Consider the following 12200-nt stretch of genomic DNA (forward strand, 5'->3'; position numbering starts at 1 on the left):
ACATTCAAAATGGCCAGTTGATGATTCATTAGTACAGACATTAACATTCAAAATGGCCAGTTGATGATTCATTGGTACAGATATTAACATTCAAAATGGCCAGTTGATGATTCATTAGTACAGACATTAACATTCAAAATGGCCAGTTGATGATTCATTGGTACAGATATTAACATTCAAAATGGCCAGTTGATGATTCATTGGTACAGACATTAACATTCAAAATGGCCAGCTGATGATTCATTGTTACAAACATTCACATTTTTAAAAGGTCAGTTCATGATTTTTTGGTACAGGCATTCACATTTCAAAATGATCAGTTGATGAATCATTTGGTACAGACATTCACATCTCAGAAAGGTAAGCTGATAATTCGTGCAGTTTTGCTTTCCATATTCTGTAAAATATTGATAGCAGTAATACATTACCTGCTATTATTACTTTGCTGTCTATTTTTTTTATACTGGCACAAGTCTCCAGTCCAAGGTACATTTCCTCTTCCACTTAGTAATTGTAGGTCTGGGCAAATATAACACAATCCTAGTTTGATGGTTGTGTCACTTCTCTCATCTGGAATATCCCAGTAAAATCATGCAAGGCTTTGGAACCAAAAACTTGAACCTTAGTTATAATAGTTTCTCAGGTTCCTCAAGTCATTTATTAAAGAAGAATGTGACAATGACTGCCTCACAGAGACTGAGACAGTGGATTGCTCACTTTTGTTGTTGATGGCACTGTCATCAGAGTTTCTCCATTTCAGTATGGACGCCACTTTGGATATTTCCAAGGTCTTGCAGGATCATTGGATCATGGCTAGGATATTTTGAGGCTGGCTGCAGTGAATGTCAGATTTGTACTTAATCCCTATGGAGTGATCTCAAGGTGTTTGAGGTCATCTACACCTTTCATAGGCCATGGTTCCAGGCTCAGCCAGAGAGGTCTATGGATACTCTGCCTAAATGCTGTAAACAGGAGTCACAGCAAAACTTTCAGACCACCTTTAAGACTTCTTTTGTGCCATTTAGTCATTAAATGGGGAAGCTATAAGGGCCAGGGCATGAAGCCAATAGACTCCTCCACCATCCTTATGGAGCAAGGCAGCTGACTCAGGGTATCACTTCCTCTCCAGCCAAGTCCCATTCATCCCAGCACATCAGTAGGTGCCAGATTATGCCAGGTTTTAGAGGCTTGGTCAGACCTAATTGATTCTGGATAGTTCCACTTTACAATAAGAGAGGGTTACTTGCTTTGCTTCTGTGATCCCCCACCTATGTCAAGGTCCTCCCAGGATTCTATTCTGACTCTTCCTGGTTTCAAAAAGGGGAGGAAAGTTTGCCTCATAATTAATCTTTTGCCATTAAACGAATTTATTTGGGAAGAGAACATCAGGATAGAGACCTCAGCATCAGTCAGAAATGCCACAAGATTAAACAACTGGGCAATCTTCATTGAACTACAAGATGCTTGCTTACATATTCCCATCTTTCCATCCAACCAGCAATTCCTGTGATTCTGTCTTAGAGAACACTTTTGCAGTTTGTAGACCAAGAGGTTATGGTCTGATGTCTTGCACAAATAGCTGTAGGGCTGAGAGAAAAGGTCAAACAGATTGACAGATTCTGACATGTTAAGTCTTTACCCTGATCCTAAGTTGGGAGCATCATCATGGCATTCCCACCCCCAGGAGAGATGCCAAATACAGTTTCAATGGCAACTGCTATGTCATCAGAGAAAAGTGATGCCATGGAAGCTGTCTCTGTGGACTCTACCCTTACCCTTTTGGAATCACATGTTTGAAGGGTTATTCAGCAAGCGAAATGCTGGATTCTGACTTCAGAGACTTTGCTGATTTTTGTCTTGAAGTTTGTAGAATGCAGAGAAAGTTTTTAACCCTCTTTGGCAGCCCATTCAGCATAGGTCCTCTGTCCCCCTGCCCCCATGCAACCCAAGCCTATGCATATGTTTTGTGTCAGCAAGACCAGGCATACAGTACTGAAGATTGACTTCACTGGACATCTTGGCTCACAAGTCCAGTACCAGATGCCATATGTTGTCATGTCTGTTGAGAGTAGGTCCAGCCATCTGGCTGTCCCAGGTATAGGTTTGGTGAGAGATATTCTCCTGCATTGGACTGTTGAAGTTCACATTAGTCAACAGTGCTTCCAGTAATGACAGGTTAAGTCCTGAGCATCTCAGATACATCTTGCAGACACATTATAGCTGAACATGTGCATATGTCATGCTGTCCATCTAACTTTATTGCCCAGCCTCTCTGGCCAATGCAGACCAGCTTCATCCTGATCATTTTGGATATATTGATTCCAGTATTAATATTATATCCTAAAGGTAGCTGCCACACTATACATGGTGATGACAGGGCATCATCATTGCCATGTGGCTGCTTATACACATATTTGAAAGGTATGCAGGAGGAGGGCAGCCCCTTTGTCTATGAATGGGATAACTCACATTTGCCTGAACACGCTGATTAAACTATGGAGCAGACAGAATTCAGTTTTAAGGCAACAATTGAGGAAACACATGTATTTCAGATTTTGATGCCATTTTAATGCCTGTCTCCTCTAGCAGTTAATATAGCACATATAGTAAAGGGCCTTGTTAAACATTAGTAAAGAGAATGAGCATTGATCATTCTGAATTCTGCCACTGTCAACAAGATTGCTGAAATTACTGTGTTTCTCTAAAACAAGATTCCCAGACCTGCCAACCCTTACGATTCTACTGTAAGTCTTGCTAAAATGACCCTTAAATTATGGATGTATATTATACTAGGAACAAATATAATCATTATGGTCAAATCTAGATATTGACTTGTCTGGGTTTGACCCAGATCAGGGTTCATATTAAAGTCATTGGAATTTGCCAGGGAACCAGTCAGTATATATAAACACACACATATATAAAGAGAGAGAATTTTAATGATTTACTGAAAACGTTTTCAGTGACTGCCATTATGTTGTCAGCAGTATAAAGCACAGATAAATAGTAGCATCACTTAATAGTGTGTCTTTTGGTTTCCTAAAATTGGTAACACATGTAAAATTTCCAATGTTTTTTTTTTCTTGATTTAAATTTCAGTTTGAACTAGAATGACACTGCAGACCCTTAAGTTCACATTCTTAATTGACTATAAACAATCCATTTTCTTTCTCAGGCGGCATCAGCTTAAGCAAGCTTTGCTTGCTTGGCAACAAGGTTCCAAGGAGTGTCAAGGGGAGAATTTAGAGAACCAGAGAGTGGCAGAGGAGCACCAGTACAGAGTCATCTTGAAGTCACATTTCTATGGATGGCAAGACAGACTCTTGAACAAGAGGGCCTGTAGAATGTCAGACAAAATATTTATCAAGTGAGTTTTTGCACCTGAATATTGTATTGTATGTATGTGTATGTGTTGTTGTTGTTATTTTCTATGCTTTTAATATATGTAGAGTCTTTATTGTCTCTGTATTGGCAGATAATGAAGCATTAGTATCATGTCTGTGGCATGTAACTAACATACTTGGGCAGTGTATGCCCACCAAACCACTAGGATAAGTATCCATAGTGTGAATGTTTGAGTCATCCATCCATGATGCATAAGGGAAAGCATATACATATGAACCTGTGGACCCTGGAATCTAGAGAGGAAATGCTTATGGTTGTTTAGTGTATTATCAAGGAATATGCACACAATTTCAGCATAGAGAAAGTGAAATTCTGCAGGATTAAAACCCCAGGATTAGTTTGTTAAATTTCAGGCAAGACTTGAAAACTGAAGATGCAGCAAGTCATCAGGAGGTGGCACTCCTCTCAAAACCATATTTGCTGGCCTATAAGTCAATGTGGTGTATAAGTCGAATCAGCAGATTTGGCAAACTTTCCATCCTTCATTGTTATATAAATTGATGCTGAGTATAAGACAAGGCCAGATCAACACCTCGGGTTGTGTTTTTCACTTCATTCCACACAGCATCGTGAATTTTATCCTACCTGTAATTCAGTAACCTTTCCATTTAGGATCATTAAATGTAACTAAAAGTACCTAATTTGTTTCACAAGAAGTATTTTAAATGTATTTTATACTTTTAGCTACATATAGTAATGCTGACCTGAAATTCATTGAGTTACAGATGGGATAAAACTTGCGATACTGTGTGGAATTAAATTATAATAACTTCCAGTTTCATAAATTTAAAAGTACACTGTATGCTATTTGAGATTACCAGTAATAGGGAAATTGCATCATTAATACTAAAATGCATTTTCTGGTGGTGGGGGTGGGGTGGGGGTTGTGGGTGGAGGGGAAGAGAGATACAGAGAGAAGGATGCATATGTGTTCCATCGCATTTTTCTTTTTGCATCTCATGATTAAAATAAAATATGGTCCAATATATGAGAGAGAGAGAGAGAAAGAGAGAGAGAAAAATTTCAGCTCTTTGTGGATTTTTTTGGTTCTTTTTTTAACTTCTTGCCCTTGTGTTGCCAAAGCTTTTGTCAGAGAGAGAAAACATTAACAAATGAAACAGTAAATGTACACTATGAAAATACATACCATACTCCTTCAGGGTTTAAATATTCACAATAGTTTTATATCCATGTAGTCTCCATTAGGTTAAATCCCAAGAATGACCATTTTGCATGCTATCTAATTTTCTTTACAAGTATAACAACCTCTCCATTCCCAACAATTAAGATTTTGTTTAAAGTGCATGTACTCTTCCTGTACTTAGGTGGCAATTGTTTTTAATCTTTGCTCATGCTAGACATACTTTAAATTGGTGTCAGTTCCGTCTGCAAGTTAAAAAAATGTCACTGGCTGAGAAATTTACAATAGTAACCACCTGGCATTTCCTTTAACTATATGGTACGGTATTCATAATACCTATGAGTAGCCTCATTTCTCCCTTATTGGTAGCCTCGCTAACCTGATCTTGTCTGCAGAATCTTGACCTCAGACTGGTGTTGTCTTGGAATGACTGAATCTAGCCATAGCATATTTAATTAGCATGTAAATACCACTACAAAGCCGTGTGGTTCTTTTAATAATGGAAGTGGAAACAAACATTGCTTAACTAGTGGTATTAATCGATAATGGTACTGAACTTATACACAAATAAAATCAGTCATCAGGTAAGTGAACAATACATATTTACAATCTTGAAGACATCTCATTCTGTCTGTCTGTCTATATCTCTCTCAATCAGGCATACAGATTATTTGATCATTAGGTACAAAAAGAAAATTGTGAAGGAACATGTCTTTGTTATGGTTATTCATTTTCTAACTTTTAAATTCTAATGCACATATACATAATTAAATTTAAACAACGTATGTTACAGACAACGCACATTACTGGTGCATGCTGCTTTAGTGCAATTACATCTGATGTATGTTAGTTTTTAATAATGACAATCATGTAATTGTTTAAAATACTCAATGTGGGATCCTATATTTGTGCATGCACGATCTCTTCCCCAAAATGATATATTTTTCATTCTCTTGGAGAATAGTTTTCCATACGAAAAATGTGATGATTTGGATGACACAATTTTTCTATGTATATGTCGATTTGGAGTATAAGATGAATCAAAGATTTTCTGGTAAAAATGTTTTATAGGTTGGCAAATATGGTAAATGAAAGAAACCACAAAATATAAGATGTATTGAAACCACTGTTGTTTTTCATAAATATTTGAAATATTTAATAACTTAAGCATAACAGAATATGTTGTTTGCAAGAATATTGTATTGAAATCACTAAGTATTTTGTCTGCAAGAGAAATGTGTTGAAACCACTGTTGTTTTTCATAATTATTTGAAGTATTTAACAACTTCTATGCCTTCATGATTAATATATTGAAATCACAAAGTATGTTGTCTGCATGAAACCTTTGCTGGGATTCATAATTATTTGAAGTAATTAACAACTTATTAAACAAAATTGCCAGATGAATGAGAGCAGGTTATTGATAAACATATTGAACTCCTCACCAAATTTTGCTGTGGACATTATCCACAAGGAGAATTATGTAGTTATAAGAATTTAGAGATTGTCATATGCTCAGTAATTATAGCAAGGGTTTCTTCCAGATATGGATTAACCTTATTCCAGTGAATCCCAGTAATATTCTTAGGTATTGAGTCAGATAGTAAAAGAATTGGTAAGGCAATTCAGAAATTATGATGAAAGAATTTTGTTCTTCATCAATGGGAAACCAGTAATTTATCTTCCATAGGAAAAATCTAATTATTTTTTGTATGCACCAGACACCCACTAACTGCGAAGTTGACTGAACTTGGATATTACACTAGAATATATGCAAAGGTAGCCCATCCCCTTCTAAGACTTTCAGAAGAATACAATGTAGGATCTGTTTTAGCAACTAAATCCTTCAGAGCCTTTTGCAAGGTTATGCAACAGGAATTGGTGTGTTAGTTTTTTAACTATGAAAGCTAAAGAATTGGGAGTTGTTGAAGTTAATATAAAGTGTTAAATGTTGATTCTATGAAGATCTCTTGATGTTGGTAAGTGGAATAATTAAAACTCTTTCACCAAACAATAGTTTTTAATGAGGTTATTGAAAGAATTTGAGTAAATTTCGTAAGCATTTGAGTTTTCTACTAAAGTTTTCTTTATGAGGAGCATAATAAGTTTCCATCATTGGAGCCGTGTTAGAATTTCAATTCTTAAAAAAGGCTAATAAACAAGATCCAAAGGGTAGCATGGATAGGAACTTCTAAATTAAAAGAATACAAAAATTCATGGTGTATCTTATAAGTTATAAGTAGAATTTGCTTAGAACATTATGCACTGCATACTCCTAGCCAGCTAATAAATGTAAAAGTTTTACTCCCCGAGGTAATTCTTTGCTGCAGTGAATTTCAAGTTTCTCATATATATACTGAGCATACAGGTAAATATTAGATGTATTAACACGTAGAGGAGTTAAATTGAAGTAGCAGCAAAATATCCTAAAAGTCATCAATTGTATATGGAGAGTTTTAAATATGTCTTTTGTTGTTTTGGGCATATCGGCATTTTTTATCACATGATAAGTTAGTTGTACATGACATACAGACTCGTGGAGGAAGAACTTGCGAAAAACCCTGGGTTAAACCAGTGACCCCAGAAAGTTACTGGCAAGCTTTCTCACATGGCTACATAGGCTGAACTCCAGACTCTGCAGACATGCAGACAGAGATGAGATGGCAGTGGTCAGTAAAGGTGAGCACTTTAGACAACTTTGCCACCTGGCACTCCTTTTGCAAGCTGCTCTTGTAGACACAAGTACTTCTGTATGTAATGAATGCAAATGAGCAATAGAAATACAATTACTTATCATCAATGAAAATGTTTACCTTGACAAAATATTACTATTTCTTGGTGAAGTTAGGGGTCTGGCCCTAATATAGAATTTTCATCAAGCTGCACAAAAGCATATCGCCATGAAATACATTACCTAATCACACTACATTAGGATAGAGTTCTCTATCTCTGAATCCAGCCCTCGTAGAAAGACAGAAAAATGTCTTACTCTCTGCATAATGTAGACAAAGGGAAGTAACTCTTACCGGTTAACTCCCTTTCTATTCAGTATGTAGCTACTATTATTCCAGGTTTAAACCTCTTTTTACTTTTGCTGTCATGCAGTAAAGATGTCCTCCATAGAATCCATTTAATCTTAAATTTAAAATCATCCATTTCTTTTTCATTTTAAATGGTATAGTAAGTCAGAATATTGTTTTATATGGTTCATAGAACTTTTCTGTGAATTTATTCTGATATTAGAAATATCATACTGATCGTTATTGTAACGTGATTTAGATGGGTAACATTCAGTTTCACCTGTTATGAATCTATGCTCTTAAAATAAGTAACAGAAAAGAGTGAAGGCAACAAGCTTTGTAAAATTTAACAAATAATTTTTCCCTAGAAGACAAAAGTGAAAAATAAGAAAAACGAACTTATGGTATTGCAAATTAAATCCAAAAATAATCTAAGAATTAAAACACACAAGACCTATGAATGAAAGGGTCTGAGTGAATCACAGTTCAGATCCCAATGGAAATCTAAGATGGAAGGTGATGATGTCTGTAATAGTTAGCATTGTCCTGATGTGTCAACAGTCTATTGTTGAGTCACAGATAATATTATTCCAGTTTTTGAATTCCGTATAAATTCCAGTAAATGTCTTTGTCCATGAATTATCAGAGCACTTTTGTATTTCCAGGGAAAACAATCACTTGAAATTCAATAATTTGAAGAGAATAAAAAACTCAGCTCAAATTGGAAACAACATAAAACAATTTGTTGTCTCAAGTGTTTCAAGCCTGACTGATAGAATTCTTATCATAACATCATTTATAAGACTAACTAAAATGCAAAACAGATTCCCAGATGGGGGTGAAGATTTCATCCTTCTGGAAAAAATAGAAGTTGTTACATGATAATTATCATGTCATCCTGGTATGACCTTGACTCAACTTGTAGATTCTTACTCTGAGACAGATTAAATGTTTTTTTTTTAAAAGTTGTTTCCCAAAACTGTCACTAATTTTGGGACATGGTCAGAAACTAGATACAATATTTCTATTACTAGTCTAGTTGTTTACATTAAAAAACAAATATAAAAAATATCAATCAGGTCAAACATAACCAAACTCTTTTCTGGACAATATCGTATCCAGTAAACAATATTACATTACAATAGCATGTAATGGAATAATTTATTTAAAAAAACTAACAGACAAATAATTAAATTAAAGATACATAACACACCAGATACATTTTTGGATGCTTTACTTAACAACTGTTACACTTCTAAATCACTTTGATAACATAGTTACATTATTTTAGTTTATATATTTGTTGTATGAACTTGCTTGTTAGCCTTCTTTATTACAAAGATCAGAACCAAGTGCAACAAGTGTAAATGATTCAAGGTCACTGGTGGCAGGACATCAGGTGTTTCTGCACATATAATTGCTTGTAGGGGATGGAAATGGGATGTATCTATGCATACAAATACTTGTACTTTGGTATGAAAATATTTGGTACATATTTGAAAGAACATCTCAAGGGCTGCAAAAATCAGCACTCTTTGACACATTGTAGGAAGACTAATAATCCCATACAGAAATTTCTCATGGATTCCATATGGAATACTTCAGGAATCTGTATGGAAGAGATATGGACTGTAAAACTGAAATCAGACAATTTATTCCATATCAGTTTCATAAGTACTTCGCAGCAAGTGAAAATTCCATATGGAATAAAGTTGCAACTTTAATCCATAAGCACTTTTTTCCATATGGAAAGCAGGCTCATGTATATCATGGAAAATACTCTCTGAAGAATTAATAACCTAGACTATCTGATTCAAATAGAAATATTGGTGGTAGTTAGAGTACATGTATGTGTCAGTGTAGCTGATGTGGAAGGATGAATATATACATTTGAAGAAAACACATGCATGACAGTTTTTTTAATTTATTTCAACAATTGTTTAAAAACAGACAAAGACATGACAAAAAAAGTAGAGAAAATGTAAACATGATCAGAATATTAATATCTGGTAGTACAAGCATAGAGGAATCTTTGGACTTAGAAAATTTGGACCGCTATGGTGGCCTAGTGGTTAGAGCATCCACCTCGGAAGCAGGAGGTCGTGGGTTCAAACCCAGGCCGAGTCATACCAGAGACTTACAAAAATGGTACTAACAGCTGCCTCGCTTGGCGCTCAGCATCAAGAGGTTACTGTTAGGACTGGTTGGCCTGGTGTCAGGATAATGTGACTGGGTGGGACATCATGCTATGTGTCTGCGGCATGATGCCCCAGTGCTAGACATCACTATAAACTGTCACACCGCAGACATTGTAGCAATATGACGGAAAAATTGTTAAAGCTATGTTGAAAATCCAAATCACTTCACATATTGAAATGGCATTACTTATGGAGCGATTCAACTGAGCCAAACTAGCCATGCAGGACTAGCATTCCATAACACATTTACTACTATTGGTATATTTAATGGGCAATATGACAATGCATACTAATGATACATCATAATTTATGTTGAAGGTGATGAAATGAAAATGCCAGAAAAAAACTGATCTGCCTAATGGAATGGATGGAATTTAGTTCACAACAGTGAAAGAGAAAATCTCTTGAATTTTGTCTCTGTCAAAATGCGTGTCTACATTTAAGGCATCATTGTTGATGCCAGTTTGACATTCAGAATCTTGCCACAAAGATTGCAAATAGTACTGGATAACTCTTGGAGCATTTGTGATCTTACTAACACAAGAGCTTTATCGTGAGACAGTTGCATACAGCTTTCTCACCACACTAGTAATAAGCCACTTACAGTGGTTTTGTGACCACAAATACCTTGCCTGAACCCCTCCAGTTTCATCACTATACCATCATGAAGGAACTCCAAAGTGATCCAATATGGGGGATGGTTTTACACGAGAAAATCAAGTGCATCTGCTTGTAAAGAGTGGTGTAGCACACAGAGAGCTTCTACTACAGAATATTGCTACAAAGTCCAGTGGCAGTTGAGACCTGCAATATAGATGCAACAAGTTCACAATCAGTCTTGACATTCATACTTCCATATTCTAATTTATTTCATCCCAATCTAAGTCTGTTGGGCCAATATTCAGTAAGAATCCTGAACATAAGTTGTTGAGATGCCAATATTCTTGCATGACATGCAACAAAAATATTATGTTAGTTTAGTTTTTGGTTAATGACATGAACAACCTTACTTCCCTCATTGTGTGGTGAATAATTAGTGCAGAAACGTTGGACCATTACCATCTCAAATGTTTGGTCCACCTTTGTATGGAACCCTTTTATTACATACCAGCTTGATGTCTTCCTCCTAAACACACTGAAAGAATCATTACTTGTTGGAAAAGGCATCAACCAAGATGTTAAAGCTGGACCTTCATTAAGACATTAGTCCATGTCATATACTGTTCAGGATGGGGGGAAACAAGTCCATGGAAACTAGGTCCTGATGATGTCAGACAGTTTGGTTGTGGTGACATATCTCTTCAATGGGAGAACAATACCAGACCTTCAGGGGTACTCCCATTTAAAGTTATATTTAAATCCAGTGTGAACCATGTAGACAGTAGAAAGGGGATATAACCTTTAAGAGTTGATTCCCTTTGGCTAGATAATATATAGACCGAAAGGCATTTGTCCAGCTGTCCAGGATGGCTTGATTTGGATGTAACAGAGAAAGGTATCATAATTTAATCAGGTAAGTATTATTGGAGAAAGATAATTTACTAAACAATTTGCTATTTCACAAAGTTGAACAGCTTTGAAGAAATTTGTCTCTGTGGCTCCCAAATTTAAGACTCTTTTTAAGACCGTATTGTCATAATTCATGATCTTTTTCCACAGGGAAACATTGACCTCTAACTTAATGAACTACAGCAGTTCTGATTTGCCTTGACTGTACTGTCAGTAATGGTCATATTGTCTCCCATTTGTTTTGACCATATTTAATTTGTCAGATATAGGCAGTATAAAAATATAGAAATGACCACAATAAATACAGTTTATAGTACAGTAGAACTTGTCTTGAAAGACCACCCCTTCTGCCTAAAAGTAATGGTGTCTCAAGACAGGTGGTCTCTCATAGCAGTGGCTTTTCAAGACAGGTTTTACTGTAGTATGAACTCCATTCTGCCTTGATTATTTTTATTAGAATTACAATTAAGAATGATCTGCATTTCCTATACTACAAAGTGATTAATGCTCCATCCTTACATTTTGACCTGGCATTAACATGCTCTAATTGCAACATCTCCTGGGGCACATTTGAGGGGCTCTGACTCCAGGGGCTCAGAATGTTTGAGAAGCAACAGCATCAAGCGCAGATTTAGTATTCTTTTTGATGATATAATTTACCTCCAGTTTTTTTTATAATCAAGAAAATTTTCTAAACCTAAAAGATTTAATTTGATCAACAAGATTAAGACTGAATCTATATGCTTATGTTGATTGAATGCATTGTTTGAATTGACATCACCTGCCATCTCTGTTTTGAAGGCATGCATTTTAACTTCATTTTCAGCATTTGCCAACATTCCTTCATCTTGAAGTTCCAGGTGACCTCCTCTTCAGAATTCCTCTTCATGAAAAAAACACCCTCCACAACTTCCATTGTTTTGTTCT

The 12200-nt window shown here is 35.8% G+C and overlaps 1 protein-coding gene across 1 annotated transcript in view; it reads left to right on the forward strand.

Moving 5' to 3' along the window:
* The window catches only part of LOC149781771 (uncharacterized), a 211428-nt gene that overhangs the window by 103394 nt on the left and 95834 nt on the right, over window positions 1-12200 (forward strand). The window contains exon 12 of the mRNA XM_089935925.1: window positions 3176-3367. Coding sequence (XP_089792051.1) covers window positions 3176-3367 — 192 coding nt within the window. The remainder of the gene's footprint in view (window positions 1-3175; window positions 3368-12200) is intronic.

The sequence above is a fragment of the Sinohyriopsis cumingii genome, chromosome 15 (assembly GCF_028554795.1).
Source record: "Sinohyriopsis cumingii isolate HCF-2022 chromosome 15, ASM2855479v2, whole genome shotgun sequence".
NCBI classification, from domain to species: Eukaryota; Metazoa; Mollusca; class Bivalvia; order Unionida; family Unionidae; genus Sinohyriopsis; species Sinohyriopsis cumingii.